Here is an 18,021-nt window from a genome sequence, read left to right as displayed (position 1 = left end):
AACAGCTGAGTTTAATCCCCATTTTTCTACAAATCTTTGCTTGGAATATGAAAAAATAGTCCCAGAAGCCAAATTACAACAATAATGGTAAGCCACTGTGTTTATTCCTTGAATTAAAAAAAATAGAAAGAAATTCATTGTATATGAAATCTAATACAAAAGAAACCAATGTAACAAAGCAGTATCCATGGCAACTACAACTTAATATTTCAGTCCTCTTCAGCTGCAGTGGATTAAATAAAATGACAAGATGTTCCCTTTGAAAAGTAACCCGTTACCATGGAAACGTTTTAGTCTAAGAAGTAAACAGGGAATGGACAGAAAGGAGCAGGGAGCCTGCAAGTGAATATCAGAAAGGGAGCAGCATCTATGCAAAGAAGATGAGGCGGCAGCTGGCCAGACGAGGAAGCTTCTGGAGAAGAGCGAGCCGGCTGGAGACAGGGGCCGCCCGGCAGAACCACTCCTTCCCCCCGAGAGAGGGGGCGGTGTGAGGAAGACACGGGTCTGTGAATGCTCGCTTAAGACCCCCAAGCATCTTTATGTGATCACGGTGACTGCTTACGACAAGAACCTGCATCTACAGGGAAGGAGGAGGGACAAGAACATGCGGTCCTGGGGAGAAGACACAAGCTGGTGGAACAGAGGCCTTGTACAGGCAGCCGGCGTGGCTACTTCCCATCACAACCCACGCCCAGGACGTAATGGCAGGGTGGCCTCTGGCCCATTCCCCAAAGGCTGGGACCAGTAACTCTTGAGTCAGACCCTGCCCCTGTGGCTGCTGCCATGGATGAATGAAATCACATGCAATCTCCCTTTACCTGTCCTTCAGATCGCAAGGCTCGATGGCAGATCATTCTTATCTTTTCCATAGGGTGGCAAGTTGAGCAGGAAGACTGACAGAAATCAACAGAAGGAAGATTCTAGAAACTCTGTTTACTAGCTCATTCGGAAAGTGACCACAGAAATAACAGACTGGGGGTCCAGAATGAAATACACCAAATTTTAGGAAAATCAAAAGGCAATTTACCAGAATCACTTCTTTTTACAAGGGTGGTGGGCAGGAGTGAAAGTCAGACTGATAACAAGGAAGCCCAGAATGGCAGGCTGGGTTTCTCAGATTTCTCCAGCATGGACAGGTATTTCTACAACAGTCTTTTCAATAAGTCTGAAATTTCCTTGAAGTCTGACATAGCTTCTTAAAAATCCATGTAAATTTTGTATTCTACTCCATAACATATTCCCATTCATTTTAAGGTAGAAAAAAACTTCCCTAAATCTGAGTAAAATCACTGTGCTCTGCCTATCCTCAGGACGTCCCATGATTTGGGCACCCCACCGCCGCCGGGAGCGAGAACTTGTTATACACACCCGAGCCTACATGCTCAGTTGCCTGGGGGAGAGCACAGACTTCAGAATCAAAGGAACCTGGATTAAAATGTCAGTACCAAGGTTCTGTCAGCTCTAAGTGTGATCTTGAGGACTCAATTCAATCTCTCTGAGCCCATCTATGAAATCAAGTTCATAATGGCTACTTTGCAAGACGGCTATAAAAATAAAAGATGATCTACGGAAAGAAAGGCACAGTGCCTGTCACGCAGCAGTCATCACTATTATCAGCTCTAAGCACTGGCAGGGGCGAGAACAGGAAGTAATTCCTCTGTTACGAGTTCCCAAAACACCACCTACTTCTCCTTCAGCCTCTTGTCACAGGCATGATTTTATATTTAATTTGTGTAATTATTTCTCTCCATGGCTATCCTGACCGAAAGCACCCTGTGGGCAGGAACCAAGTCTGATGTTAGCTCACCACTACTTCCCAGAGCCCCCTGGCACTCACTAAAGATATTTTAAATGAATAAATGACTCTAATATTTTAACTCATCTACCATTTTGCCATAAATAACAACTAAGTGCTTTATTGAAAAGTCAAGTCACCTGTGACAGAAGGCTACCCGCCCCCACCCACCCCCAAAGCAAATTCATCTGAAACAGGCTTGATAAACTGCCCAGAAGGAACAAAACTCAGGATTCATTCAGAGTAAAAGAAAAAGATAATCAGTCAACATTTGGAAGAGTTAACATTCCAAATTCATACACAAATGCAAAGGTCAGGACAGGAACTCATTAAAATTTAGAATCATAATATTCTAAATTTTCTCTGATGGAAGGTTCCTTAGAGGCCATCTGATCCCAGCCTTCTAGCTTAATAGAAGAAACCAAGGCCGAGGAGATAAAGGTGCTCTTTCAAGGGGTCACAGTGAGTTAATTATAAAGGATCTCAAGCCTCTCTCCTTTCAGTCGAGTCCCCCTAAATATAATTCAGAGTCCAGAACCAAGAATTCAGGCACTGGCTAAGGAATAAGAAAAATTTCCAGGTTGACAACAGGAGTCAGTAAATATGGCCTCTATACAATAATATGCAGCATCAGAAAAAAAAGGTAAAAAATTTTTTTTAAATAATACATGGGAAAGGATCTAGTTTCAAAGCACTACAATGACCTCGTTCCACTGCCTGAAGTTCTTCTTTGCCTGACCACCCCCACCCCCATTATGTAGTAACATGCAGAACATCTGCCCACGGCACACAACTCCATCCCACCTCAGGCTCCTCATGGGTTTTACTGTCATCACCTGCTGCAAAGAAGAAAACAGTTGTAAGGACCATACCCAACACACACACACACACACACACACACACACACACACACACACACCAGTTTAGGAAACAAATTTATTTTAAAAATCCCACCTCAGTTTATAAAGCAGCAGTATTCACAGGTTAAGCCGATTTCCCAACCAAAAATGTTGCTGGCTTTCCATACATGGATATCAAACTTTATAATACACAGGAATGGAGTGTCCCCAGAAAAACAGGGGCTTTGAACCAAGCAAGTATGTCTATGATGCACATCTAAATCTCTTTGTTCCCACTGGGAAGTCTCTGGGAAATGCTATTTTTAAAAAAAGGACCATCACAACAGGATAGAAAGCCCAGAGATAAACCCACCTATGGGTTTATTAGCACCTATAGGACGATTAGCACCTATGGTCAACTAATCTATGACAAAGGAGGCAAGGATACACAACAGAGAAAAGACAGTCTCTTCAATAAGTGGTGCTGGGAAAGCTGGACAGCTACACGTAAAAGAATGAAATTAGAACATTCCCTAATACCATACACAAAAACAAACTCAAAATGGATTAGAGACCTAAATGTAAGGCCAGACACTATAAAACTCTTAGAGGAAAACATAGGCAGAACGCCCTATGACATAAATCACAGCAAGATCCTTTTTGACCCACCTCCTGGAGAAATGGAAATAAAAACAAAAATAAACAAGTGGGACCTAATGAAACTTAAAAGCTTTTGCACAGCAAAGGAAACCACAAACAAGATGAAAAGACAACCATCAGAATGGGAGAAAATATTTGCAAACGAAGCAACTGACAAAGGATTAACCTCCCAAATTTACAAGCAGCTCATGCAGCTCAATATCAAAAAAACAAACAGCCCAATCCAAAAATGGGCAGAAGACCTAAACAGACATTTCTCCAAAGAAGATATACAGATTGCCAACAAATACATGAAAGGATGCTCAACATCACTAATCATTAGAGAAATGCAAATCAAAACTATAATGAGGTATCACCTCACACCAGTCAGAATGGCCAGCATCAAAAAGTCTACAAACAATAAATGCTGGAGAGGGTGTGGAGAAAAGGGAACCCTCTTGCAGTGTTGGTGGGAATGTGAATTGATACAGCCACTATGGAGAACAGTATGGAGGGTTCCTTAAAAAACTAAAAATAGAATTACCATACGACCCAGCAATCCCACTACTGGGCATATACCCAGAGAAAACCATAATTCAAAAAGACACATGCACCCGAATGTTCATTGCAGCACTATTTACAACAGCCAGGTCATGGAAGCAACCTAAATGCCCATCGACAGACGAATGGATAAAGAAGATGTGGTACATGTATACAATGGAATATTACTCAGCCATAAAAAGGAACGACATTGGGTCATCTGTAGAGACATGGATGGATCTAGAGACTGTCATACAGAGTGAAGTAAGTCAGAAAGAGAAAAACAAGTATCGTATATTAACGCATACATGTGGAACCTAGAAAAATGGTACAGATGAACCAGTTTGCAGGGCAGAAATTGAGACACAGATGTAGAGAACAAACGTATGGACACCAAGGGGGGAAGTGGCGGGGGGTGTGGTGGTGGTGTCATGAACTGGGTGATTGGGATTGACATGTATACACTGATGTGTATAAAACTGATGACTAATAAGAACCTGCTGTATAAATAAGTAAATAAAATTAAATTTGTAAAAAAAAGGGCCATCACCTTATTCCTATTCACTGTAGTGGTGTGAATATGGGGAGGGGGCAGGAAGGGGGGGGGAGGCAGCAACGGTGGCGGCAGCTGTGGTAGCAACACAAGCATTAACAGACACACACTCGTCCCACCGTATTAGAGAGACTGGCAAGAAAAGAACAACATCTAAGGCTGCATACACCAAATGTTACACGATACGGAAGTAAAGCTTTTTTAAAAACTTTAAGAACTGTAAAGAAAAATATAAACACCCAAAAAGCATAAGAAGAATGCTGGCCAAACATACTGGCCACTAATTTAATGACCGTAATTCCTAACACAGTTCCTAAGATTGTCTTAGATGAACAGGTTGACCAAAAAATACAGATGTTGTTAAGATAACTACACCTACATAAGACTGTAGACTTGGACTTTGAATTCATAACAGTAATACACTGATAAACTATGTGCCAGGCACTTTCATATCGTTCGCTTTCAATCTTTCTAACAACTGTGAGAAATATTCACCCCCATATGACCCGTGAGAAAACAGAGGTTCAGAGAAAGGAAGGAACTTATCCAACGTCACAGCTTGTCCAATGTCACTTATTAAGTAGAATTTGAACCATATCATCTAGCTCCAAATCTAGTTTTCTCTCTTACCACAGATGCCACTCATTTAATTCAACATATTTATGCCAGAGGCCCATTGGTCAGACACTCTCCTGGGAACTGAGGACATGGTCTGTGCTCCAGAAGCTTAAAGTGCAATAAGGAAGACAATCAATCAAATAGTCACAAATAAATGCACAGTTCAAAGAACTCTGATAGAAGGTCTAATTATCCCAACTAAATTAAAATGAACTGTTTTAGCTTAGATCCCAAGTATCACAGAGCATACATATAAGAGACTAGATTCGTTTTCTTTCAGATTTGCTTTAAAGAAATGTTCAACAACCTGTCACCTACCCTGTCAGAAACTCCTCAATACAGATGACTGTCAGCTTGGGAGGAGATGCACAAATGCACAAATAATTTCAAATCTCCCTTTACCCCGTATTTTCTATTTTCTCTCTCGTTTTGTCAGACAGTTGTTTCACAGCTTTAGAATGAACGTCTTTCTGGTGGAAGGACGACTTAGTTCAGTAATGACCAAAAAAAAAAAACCAAAAAGCGAAAAACGAATTCAGAAGGAAAAAGGATCAGGACCAATGAACAACCGAAGAATCACAGACATGGTGAATATCAGGCTGTAGGTGTATCAGTGTGTTTCAATTAATTCTTAAGCTAACACACCAGACAAGAGTCTAGGAAGTGGTCAAAAGCAGGGGTACGTTATGAGCGGATTCCCAGACTCTGCAAAATTTATGTTGACAGAGGAACACTTTAAATGTAAGGATCAACCTCAGATTCTGATTCAAGATGCTGATGTAATGACAAGAAAAGCTAATAACAGGATAATATTTGGGGGAGCTTTTACTTTTACATTCTTTTGGAAACACACACTGTCTCTCTTCACCAGCATTTCCTGATACTCTGAAGCCCAGCAGGAGGGGAACAAGAAGCCACAATGAAGCTAATCATCCTCTTTCCAAAGTCCACGCCACCCGGGCCCTAGACAACATCCCCAAACAAGGGAACAACTTCCTGTACACTGCGCCTTCACCTCTACCGCCACCAGACAAGCCTGGAAGCCCCAGAGCGGAAGGCGGCTGGTCAGCGAATAACCTTCCAAAAATATTTTCCTAAAACGGGAAAATGTAGTACAAATGCATGGCACGTAAGATAGAGCTCTAGTGACTCACTTGAGCGGATCTGAAACATAGGAACTCGGCTCTTAACAACAAAGGGTCCCCACAGATCCCGGTGGCAACGACAAGTCCTCGCCGTCGAATCAGGTGGCTGCACGCGAGCTCCACAGACCACCAGCCAGCCGAGCGGGCGGACCCGGCCAGAGCTGATTCAGCTACCGGTATAGCCTCCTGTTCACATCTCATTTGCCAAATGTAAAAAAAGCTTAAGAAGAATTAAAGATTCTACAACAGAAAGGCAGTTCCACAACTGTTTTCCTAACAAGTATTCCCGACTCAAACGGTGGGCCTCTGAAACAAGGCAGAAACTTGAGTCCTGCAGGGCTCCCAGCACAGGCTGCGGTGTCCAGCTCCTCCAGTCTAGAGAAAGGGTGACTTCACACTCCCAGGAGAGGAGTAGAAGGAAGAGTAAAGGTGCTTCTAAGTGAAGTGAAAGATGGCAAGTTCCAGAAGCAATGCTACGTGGCATGGGGAAAAGTAAAAGTGGTTATCTGCCCCAAACTCCCAAAGGCAATGTTCAAATAAATGTGATCAAAAGGGGAGGACAGCCCTCACAGAAATGGAAAAGAGAATTAAAAATCGTAGGTAATAAGTGTAATAACCCTAAATTATCCCCGTATAATTCACCTCCTTAATCACAATCCCCAAATCGAACCTGCCAGAAGCCAGATTACACTTCAGTAACATTTTCGGTGGCTATAATGCATCATTAGCCTTCCTAAACTTTCCGCCAAAATCAGGGGCCTCCTCGGACAGGAGTTAACCATGCACAGCTCCAGATTCACATACAACGAAGGGCTCACATGAAGAATTTCTCCCTCTATCATCAGGGTGCAGTAAATTTCTTCCCTATCCTCTGAGAGTTTCTCATTTGCACATTCTTCTATATTGTATGCTTCCTTTCATCCTCACAAAGACACAAAATTTAAGTGTCACTTCAAAATTTTTTCCAACTTCTATCAGAAGAAAAAAGGGGAGAGGAAACAAAAAGGGACAATTAATATAATTCAGAAACTTCACTTAATATCTACTTGGGGAAGAATTCAACTTGTCCTAAATCTGCGTATTATGATTGGCTCCCTAAGTTAACTATGGTGAGAGCCATCAGTCTGAGCCCAGTCTGCAAACAGGACACACAAAAAGCATAACTGCCCCTCACAGAAAAGACTGGTGTCCGGTCCCATCAAGCAGTGGGCACAAAACCTGGCCTTGTAGACGCCCCCACCTTCTCAGGCATCAACTCCTCCTGTCACTCCTCTCCTACAGAACTCGCAAGTCACACAACAAAATACACATACACAACAAATGGCACCTTTTGCTAAAACAAACAGAACGAACAAAAAAACCTGAAACCTCAACTTCTAACACAAATGCCACGGCAAACAATTTTTTTTTTTAATTGCCAAGAAATTTTCCATAAGCTCCAAAAGACAGGATGGACTTGGAAGCAATAGAAAATGATGTGACTGACAACCTTTCATTTCTTAAAAAATCCATTTTAAGGTGATATTGTTGCAACCATAATCCATAACTGTTCCCTGCATAGGTCAAAACATATGCACTATTTCAGGCTTCAGAAAAAGATCACAAGAATTATAATTTGCTCTGGCAAACAGGCTCTCAATCAAAACAAGTTCCACCCACCTTCAAAGCAACCAATAGCTGCCCACCTACCACCCTTCCTAAATCGTCCAAACAGAGCCGCTCGGGGGCCCAGGCGTCCCGACCAGCCCCACGCAGCCCGGCAGCCTACAGGTTTGCTCTGCAGGTGCCTGAAGGCAAACAGGCTCGGCACCCGGCACCCAGAAAGACTCGGGTTGAAACTGCACCCGGAGAGGAAGAGGTGAGGGAAAGGGGAAGAGGACAGGGACCAGAGGGACCACGACGCTCTGCGTTTGCTTAATGCATCTCTGAGTAGACCCCGTTCCGTTCTCAGCTCTGATCTCACGCTTTGCACCACCACCTACACGGCCAGCCAGGGCTGAAATTCAAGGCTCGCAGGAACATGCACTATGAATGATAAAATGATTCATGAACATCCTCAGAAGTGAGAGAGCGCAGCAAAACCATCACACTCTTTCAGTGAGGCCGGAGGAAGACAGCCTACCTGCAGGGGCTGAATGCATGGTCCATGCCTAACAGAGGCCCTGGTGAGTGTAGCTGCGCCCTGCGCCTCCGCTTACTGTGCAAACTCTGCCCTTTCTACTCTAGCAACTCAAAATGGAGGCACATGCGGTCTGAGAGACCTCGCAGAGCTCGCACTGAGCTTGTGCTGTGACCTAAGCCTTCACGCAGGACGCAGAAACTCCCCCTCACACTGACAGGACTGAGCATGTGCTGTGACCCTCCCTCATCCATACACTGTCTCTCAACGCAATCAATCTCAACCCTGCTGTTTCCGTAAATAAAGCCCAGCCAACAGAGGAGGCAGCTTCTCCCCGCAGACCAAGCTAGTGTGCAGGGAAGTGGGGCCGCAGAAAGGGGATCCCAGACGGCCAACACCAGGGAACTCGCAGGCCGAGCCACTGAGAGGCTGCAGACAAACGCCCTGCTCTGTGAAGACAACAGCAAGTTCTGTTTTGTCTTTTTAAAAAATAAATAAATAAATTATGGTTTTAAACAGAGAGATCATCAAGAAGGAACGGAATGAAAAACCCCAGATATGAATGACTATACATAAGATTAGCAAACAGAAATACTGCAGTCTATTTAAAAACATAGCAGTAGCTACCTAAGGGAAGCAACCCCGCAAATTTCTTTTTGAAAACTTTAAACATTTGGAAAAAGGTCACACGAACAATCCTGGCAAAGTTATGGAGTACTGGGTATCACTGCAGCCACAAACACAGTGTGGCTGGTATAGCAAGCAGAGTATCTAAAGAATACTGGATTTTATGCAAAGAGCTTAATCTCCCTTAGATAAGAAGTTCTAAAATTGCTTAAATAATAAATAAAAACATCTCCTAAAGAGATACTAACCCAATCAGAGGTGTATAGCATAAGGAATGTACTCCTAACAATAAAAAGGGCATGAAAGTTCAAATCAAGAGCCCAAAGAACACCCTGCCAACAAATACCCAAGCACCTAAAAAAAAATCTCAGTTTAGGCCTCTTGATTCAGAACTCTAGGCAATTCTCTGTAACATTGCCCATGAAGCTAAATTCATTTAAAAATTTAATCGGAAGCAATTTCTAAAGCCACATTAGCAAGACCACACCACCCTAGTCATACTGAGCACTACAAACCATTCATACTGCCCAAGCACCAGCCAAGACATTTTCTGTTAAAATCCTTCAAAACACATTTTATGCTCTCTCCCCCAACCTCCACCTCCAACAACAGGCAAGCTGGTCTGTCAGCCATATAAGAAATCCTAGTTCTGGATGTATATGTGGGCTGAGTTTCCATTTGCAAACCAAGAAATAATTCTGTATAGTTATAATTTAAAAAGAAAAGAAAGACCATGAAACTCCCCCAAATTTACAAGGGACAAGAGAGGGTAGGAAAGAGCAGCGCCAATTCTGTTTCCCACAAATGTAACGGAATGAGAAGAAATTAAAACCTGCTTAAAAGGATACTCAGCGTCCTCAAGATTCCTAAAGTAAACGCAGGACCCATTCCACTTTCTTGGAGCCCGTTTATGCTTTCAGATAAACTAAATTGAGACTATGATTAAATAAAAAACTCTCATCATGCTAAAAAATGTAATTTACACAAGAAATGCCAAATACACTTAAACAAGTTTCACCTTTGACCCAGCACATGAAGCAAGCATCCACAGGTTGGAATATCGTCTTCCCGGCTGGTACGTAAGACAACATGTCCCCAGAAGTGTGTGACTAGAAACAGCCCAGAGAAAAAGACTTTCTAAAAACAAGAGCAACTGAACTAGAACCTAGCAGCAAATAGCATGAATATGACCACCAAACTGTTTCCTTCAAAACTGCATTAAAAAAAAAAAAAAAAAAAACCACCAGAAGCAAGATGACGAAGGGAGCATCATCGTTTGGAAAGCGTTGGAATGAGACGCATACGTGTGCCGCCGCTGTGGCTCTAAGGCCTACCACCTTCGGAAGTCCACCTGTGACAAATGTGGCTCCCCTGCCAGGCGAAAGAGAAAGTGTAGCGGGAGTGCTAAAGCTGAAAGACGAAATAGCACTGGGACCGGTCGAATGAGGCACCTAAAAACTGTATACCGCAGATTCAGGCATGGATTCCGTGAAGGAACAACACCTAAACCCAAGAGGGCAGCTGTTGCGACATCCAGCTCCTCTTAAGGATTTCAACCATGAGTCACGCAATAAATGTTCTGGTTTAAAAAAACAAAACAAAACAAAACAAAACCACCAAGCCCTTTCACACGTAAATAGCTTACTTGGAGAACTCAGCATAAAATAATAATTTAATAAATTCATCTTTACTCTGAAAAACCACAGTAACTGTTCCATGGAGCACAGCATAACACCGGTTACTGGGATAGCAAGTCAGCAAATGGGGACTCTAAGCTCAGTCCCACAACATGCCCCAAGTGACACTAAGGGCAAGTTACCAACAGCCTACAGCCTGTTCCCTGTGCTACTGGATCCCAGCTGTGACCCGGCCTACTGCGACACGCTCTTCATTGTCGCTCCTGACGCTGTCTCCTCACAGCCGTCCTTTACATACCACTTGGACAGACAGCCCTTCTCCCGGGACCCCTCAGCGGCAGCACACCCCAGAGCTCACTGCCAAGACCTCTTCTCTCCCACGTGGAGAACGCGTCCTCTCTACCGCAACTCCAACCAGATCCTCTCTGAGACGCCTCTTTCCTAGCAGCGGCTTGGAAACCTCAGACAACTTTGTTCTCCTCCTGCTGCCCCTCAGCTCGTCACACCCTCCTCTGGGGTGCCTCAACTCTCGTAAGAGATGGTAAGCTCTTTAGGGTCAAGGAGAGTATCAAAATCACCTTTATTGGAACCCCCCAACTCTCTTGTTTTGTACTTCCAAAAAAAAATCTGATGCACCAAGAAGAGCATAATATCACTTACACATAATTTATACATAAAAGAATTACATAAGCTAAATCTAATCATGAGGAAACATCAAACAAACCAAATTGAATAATATTTGAAAATATACTCTTCAAAAATGTCAATATCATGGGGAAAAAAAACAAAAAAAAGGTTAGGAAACATATTATGAAAACAAAGAGAGGCGAAGGATATGAAAGCGATACAACAACTAAACACCAATGCATGATCATAGCGGGGGGGGATTACTATGAAGGTCAATATTAGAAAAACTGGCAAAACATGAGTGTGGACTGTATTAGACTACATGGTATTACATCGATGTTAACTCTCCTGATTTTGATAACCATACTATGGTTATGTAAGAGAATGTCCTTGTTCTTGGACATTTAAATATTTAGGAGAAAAGAAGCTTGATATCTGCAATTCATTCCTAAATGGTTCAGGAAAGGAAAATACTATAGAGAGGATAATTAAGCAAAGATGGCAAACACAGAAAATAATGGGCAAAAACAGAAATAATAAAGCAAATCTGTAATAAGGTTTAAAAGATAATAATACTACATAAACTAAAATCAATGCAAATAAAATAATAAAGCAAATATGGCAAAATGCTAACAATTGGTGAAATGGGTGAAAGAGACACGAGAGTTCTATGTACTAACCTTATAACTCTTTTCTAAGTTATGTACATGAAATTCCAAACTAAAAATTTTTCAATATATAAAACAAAAAATATTTATACTAGCCTTCAATCATCAATCTTCATGGAATCTGGAGACTAGACACACCAGTGGCAATGAGTGACCTGCCTGCCCACCTGCTTCCATAGTGCTCTAATCCCCAAACTGAATCCACTTAAGACCCAGCTAGCTCTAAATTCAATCCAGCCTCAGAATATGCGATCAGCCCTCCTCCTCATCAGAGAAAATCAAGGAGCCCTAAAACCTGAAAATTAAGTGAGCCAGTGTGCCACTTTTAACCATACATTTCAATTCTAGAAACGGGCTCTGTTTCCCCTGACCAATCCCTGTCTTGAGCTGAGGACACCCTGGAACTTTACTCAGTACTTACAGGCCTCCAAGACCCAGGACTTATTTTTTCCACTGGTTGTCTTGAACACTAGATGTTTCCTTACTGAACAACCTGCCTGGACCTCATTCCTGCCACCATATTGCCCTAACTTGTCATCTGGCTGCCGGCAGGGATATGCATGCAACTTGCACGTGGGTTGCCCTAGTGCTTCCTTCTGAGGCCTACTGCTAGGTCTCCCCCGAAGTCCGGTGATCCCGGGATATCTACATTGCCTCTGGATTCCAGACCTCCCTCTCTCCTCCAATTAATCCCTAGTGAACAACAAGGGAAGGATTAAAACTTCTAAATACATTAAAGGGGAGCTGAGCAGGTGAAATGCATATATTATACTAATAGATTCTTTCTAAAATTATAAAGGTTTATTATATAAAAACCGACTGAATCATCACTCTGCCATTATAATACTTAATGTTTAGTGAGCAGAAAATTTATGTTTATCAAAGGTAAAGTAATAGCTGCAACATGGAAATTTCCTGGATTTAATTTTGAAGTGTTTTCTACTCTCCAGAAATAGAAAAATGTTTTATTTACTAACAAGAAGTTATAACAGGGCTTCCCCAGTGGCACAGTGGTTAAGAATCCATCTGCCAATGCAGGGGACACAGGTTCGAGCCCTGGTCCGGGAAGATCCCACATGCCACGGAGCAACTAAGCCCATTCACCACAACTACTGAGCCTGTGCTCTACAGCCCGTGTGCCACAACTACTGAGCCTGCGCTCTAGAGCCCACGAGCCACAACTACTGAAGCATGCGTGCCTAGAGCCCGTGCTCCGCAGCAAGAGAAGCCACTGCAATAAGAAGCCCGCGCACCGCAATGAAGGGTAGCCCCCGCGCAGCAATGAAGACCCAACGCAGCCAAAAATAAATAAATAAAATAAATAATTTTTTAAAAAAGTTATAAAGCAAAAGTAGCAATAAAAAGTTAACATTCAGGAAACTCTAGAGAAAAACACTCACTGGAAAAAAGATATTCTATTTGACTTTTAATTAGTACTAACTTCCCTTCGAGTGAAAAGGTTTCAGAAACAGCTTGTTTAAATTTTATTTTGAAATTGTCCCTGGTGTGTGCAAATGGAACTGAGCTTTATATTTATATTGATCTTATATCCAGCAAGCATGCTGATTTATCTTACCAGTTCTAACCATTTGTTCACATATTTTCTCAGATTTTCTACGGTAAAAATTATTGTACCATCTTTAATAAAGGTTCATTTCTTCATTCCCGATCCTCATATATTTTCATGTCTTAATGGTCATGGGAATCTTTCTATTGTCTCTGATTTTAGAGAGAGTATTTCCAACACTCTGCCTTTAAGTACGGTGTTTGCTGCAGGTGTTCAGTAAGTATTCTGTCAGAATAAGGAAGATGCACTCTACAGTTAAATTGCTAAGAAGCCCCCACCCCGCAAGTACTGAATGGGTGTTGAATTTTATCAAGTGCTTTTTCTACATCAAGATGACTGTATATACTTTCTTCTTCAATATGTAAAAAAATGGTAAAATATGTTAACAGATAAATTACTATTAAACCATTCATGTATTCTATAAACCCAACTTGAACAAGTATATTTTTAATGCTTTGCCAGATTCCACTTCCCAATATTTTATTTAAACATTTTACATGCATGTTCATAAGTAAAACTGACCTATAAATCTTACTTTTCAATCTGGTTTTGGAATAAAGGTTTTACTTGCCTCATAAAATAACTTGGGGAACCTATACCTTCTTTCTCTGTTTTCTAGAACAGTGGTAGAATTCACCTGTAAAGCGTGAGTCTGGTTTTTTTCTTTTTGTTCTAATGAGAAGAAAAGGAAATGTCCTGTACAAATTATGAAAACTGCCTTTAAAGGGAGAAGGCATGTTTTTTTACCCACTTCCTCTTTCTTCCAGCCTTCAAACTGGATGTTACGGCTACCATTCCATCACCTCCTTGAGCACAAGGTCACGGCTGAAATTAAGGGTACAGAGGTGGCCCCTGGTATCTGCAGAGCCCAATACCAGCCTAGGATTGCTTCCTTTGAAACTCTGCTTATATGAGAGAGAAATGAAAGTTCTATTTTGTTCAAGCCTATTATATCGTCTCTTTCTGATAGTTCTAGCACTGAAGTTCTTAAATGTGTATCTTACCATTTATTTTATCTGATTCAAGTTGAAGACACATAGTTTCCTCCAACATTTTGTAGTTTTTGACAGTGAGCTCAGCATTCAAAGATATTTTATCTGTATATACCCTACAGGTTCTTGAATGAGGGTGCGTCCTTCCTCCAAAATTGTACATGTTTCTGTCAGGTGTCCAGGGCAGCTCACTGGCACGAGACCACTTTTTATATTATCTTCTCATCCTGGAGTTCTTGTATTTTTCTTTTTTTATATATAATAATTTATTTGTTTGTTTGTTTGCTTGTTTTTGACTGCATCGGGTCTTCGATGCTGCGCGCGGGCTTTCTCTAGTTGTGGCGAGCGGGGGCTACTCTTCATTGCGGTGCTCAGGCTTCTCACTGTGGTGGCTTCTCCTGTTGCGGAGCACGGTCTCTAGGCACATGGGCTTCAGCAGTTGTGGCGCGCAGGCTCTAGAGCGCAGGCTCAGTAGTTGTGGTGCATGCGCTTAGTTGCTCCGCGGCATGTGGGATCTTCCCGGACCAGGGCTCGAACCTGTGTTCCCTGCATTGGCGGGCGGATTCTTAACCACTGCGCCACCAGGGAAGTCCCTCTCGTATTTTTCAAGAGTGCAAATTCAAGCCCCAATTGTCTTGGGGGCAAGGCCCAAAGTTATGAGTTATAAGGGGAGTTCTCCTTCTATTCCTCCTCTTCTTTTTTTGGTCTGGAGTCCCAAACCCAGACAGGTATCCCTGTCATTTTCTTCTAGTTCCAGATATGTTACCTAGTTCACCCTTCCACCAAAAGAATAGGCCTTCGATGATTCTAACTTTATACAGGCTCTCAGCTCCAACTCCCTAAACCCTTGAGATCAGGACCCCATCTCCTGTACCTGGTGGGTGTTAAAACCAAAGACGCCGTGTGAAGAAGACGAGCAAATGGCCCGACCCCTCTCACCGCAGGCTGCTGAACTTTTCAGTTTCTCTTAATTCTTGCGAGTTCAGCTCTACATTTAAAAGATTTGTTGCATTTTATTCAGTATATGTTTACTGGCAAATGGTTTTTGGAATTATCAAATCTGGGTTTTGGTCCTATTTCACTAAAGTTCTTTCATCTTCAGTCAGCTGTGTTTCCAAATATACACATACTCTCACGTCAACTGTCTCCAATACTTGCCATCACAGGTCAATGTTCTGAGAGTGCAAATGTGATGACAGAGGAAAAGTGAACAAGAAAATGTTCGTATCCAGCTCTAGCTTCTCGCCCCCAGAAGCTATACAAAGGCAATGAGCTGTGAGGAGTAGAAAAGTTGACTTCACTAAAACAGAAGTGAATTGTGAAATGTCTCAAATCCAAATTAACTGAAATAAGGGAGATCTAGATTGTCACTTTACAGCTGAAGTATAAATATCTACGTTGAAAAAAGATGGTCACGATGTTATTTGACCATGTTATTTAAATAATGGAAATCCATATGATGGTGTATACAGGGTGCTCATTACAAATGTTTGTAAAACGTTTAATGACATGGTGCTATGTTCAAAACAGAAGAAGATGAACGAGTAGAGGAATGCGTGATTATCTGTACATTATGTATAAACAATATTTTAATCATAATCTTAAAACATACACATATACCTATACAGCTGCACAAGGATGTATATTCAAGGAAAAACACAAATATAGGTTATAGAATTATTATAACAGTTTGCTTCTTTAATTTTTGAATTTGTCAAGTTATTTTCTGGTAAGCACGTATCTTTTTCTTCATTAGAAAGACTAAAAGTTATCTTCTAACACAGCCAGAAGAAAATATGTTGTATATGAATCAATCTACGATGAAATCATTGAAGTTAAGAGCACAAGGTTTTCAGTCAAACAGGGTTGGGATTTCCTGTTTACTAACCTTAGGCAGCTATTTAATATAATATCGATTTTCCTTTTCCTCATTTATAAAATAAAGATAATACCAACCTAAATGAGCTTTTACGGGAATTAAAAAATTAAACAATCTAGGACAGAGTAAGCATTCACTTCATGGTAGTAGTAGCTGTTTTCGCATACGTCTTGAGCAGATGATGTCACAAATTTGATTCCTTGAGGTGGGCACTAAGAAATATCAACAGATAAACCTACTAAAAATACAGCTTAAGATGTCAAAATCCATCCATGTGTGGGAGAGAGCAGAGTCTGGGATAGGAAATTGGAAGTAAAGATATTAAGGACAATGAGATGAGGTTTTCTACTGTTAAAGGTAAGAATTACAAATAAAGGAAAAGGGAAAAAAACTTGCAGGAACCTTGTATTATTGGATTAGAGTTGGAAAATTTGCTATGAACGCATGGATACACATACACACAGATATGGAAGTAGATGTAAAAGTGTGCATTACCTCCCTTCCCCTCGGCCCCCAAGCTCTGTTCACGCAGAAGGCCTGAGAACAGTGACACAAAGTAATGAGCACACCGAGCACCAGATCTGGGTTCCTAAGTATCATTCTCCAAAATTTGGCACAATCTGACCTCAAAATGGTAGTAACAGATTATAAACAACTGGATAAAATTGGCAGCCATTAGTCCACCCTGCCATAAATACATGAATAATTCGAAGTTTGATGAGGAAGAAGGAATCTACAGGGTCTCAAAGCAACCGCCTACAGAATGGTCATTAAGGGACGTGTGGACACGGGTGGGGGTGGGGCGATGAACTGGGAGACTGGGAGTGGCGTTATGTGCACGACCAGGTGTAAAACGGATAGCTGGTGGGAACCTGCCGTATAGCACAGGGAGCTCAGCTCAGTGCTCTGTGGTGACCCAGATGGGGGTCCAAGAGGGAGGGGATTCATGTATATATATAGCTGATTCACTCTGTTGTACAGCAGAGACTACTAACACAGCATTGTAAAGCAACTATAACTCGATTTTTTTAAAAAATTATAAAAGGAAAATGAGAAATTGTACAATTTCAAAGCCTGGCAGACACCACCTTTTTCAACGTATCACAGTGAACATTACCAGCAGTGGGACAAACTAGAATTGCGTAGCACCTAACGGATGCAGGAAAAAGAACACATGACTTTTGTACTGTCCCTGTCAAAGATATACGATATAAATGCAGTGATAAGGAAACATCATAAATGCAAACTGAGGGACAGTCTACAAAATAATTAGCCTATATAATCTTCCAAAGTACCAACGTCATGAAGTGAAGGAAAGACTGAGAAACTTTTCCAGATTGAAGAAGACTAAACACACATATGACAACCAAATAACATAATGCTGAACTGGACTCCTTTTGCTATAGCCTTTTGTTATAAAACTTGAGTGGGGTCTGAGAATTCCAGGGCAATAATATTTACTTGGTAATTTCCTGATTTTGAAGGCTATATTGTGATTATGCAAGAAAAATGCCCTTGTTCACAGGAAATACACAAAGTTTTAGAGGGTGATAATAGCCTCATGGTGACAACTTATTTTCAAATGGTTCAATTAAGCAAAGATCTTCTAGGGTACTTGCAACTGTTCTGTATGGTCAAGACTGTTTCAAAACAAAGTAAAAAAAGATGAATCACACAAGTAAAACACTCAGCACAGCGCCAGGTGCACAGTGCCCACTAACTATAGCTATTATTAGTAACATTATTGCCACTGTCATGGGGGAGATTATATATATA

General features: G+C 41.5%; 1 protein-coding gene and 1 pseudogene across 10 annotated transcripts in view; one reads left to right on the top strand and one right to left on the bottom strand.

The window, feature by feature from the left end:
- Positions 1 to 18,021, bottom strand: part of RERE (arginine-glutamic acid dipeptide repeats) — a 417,780-nt gene that overhangs the window by 133,489 nt on the left and 266,270 nt on the right. The window contains exon 1 of one of the 9 annotated variants that reach the window (XM_082390317.1): positions 9,894 to 10,037. The exons of 7 other annotated variants lie outside the window; for them this stretch is intronic. Coding sequence is in view for 1 of the 2 variants with exons in the window: in XM_082390316.1 (XP_082246442.1) it covers positions 8,252 to 8,277 (26 nt within the window). In the remaining variant the exon portion in view is untranslated. Of the gene's footprint in view, positions 1 to 8,251; positions 8,502 to 9,893; positions 10,038 to 18,021 lie in introns of those variants that run through there. One more of the 9 variants, XM_082390316.1, reaches the window with a different exon arrangement.
- On the top strand, positions 10,130 to 10,780 carry LOC309628161 (large ribosomal subunit protein eL37 pseudogene; annotated as a pseudogene). Its single transcript has one exon. The product of its transcript is annotated as a large ribosomal subunit protein eL37 pseudogene (transcript).

Source organism: Balaenoptera borealis (genome assembly GCF_965194805.1).
Source record: "Balaenoptera borealis genome assembly, chromosome: 1".
Lineage (NCBI taxonomy): Eukaryota > Metazoa > Chordata > Mammalia > Artiodactyla > Balaenopteridae > Balaenoptera > Balaenoptera borealis.
Note: the sequence above shows the minus strand (reverse complement) of the source record. Positions and strands in the feature narration are given on the sequence as shown.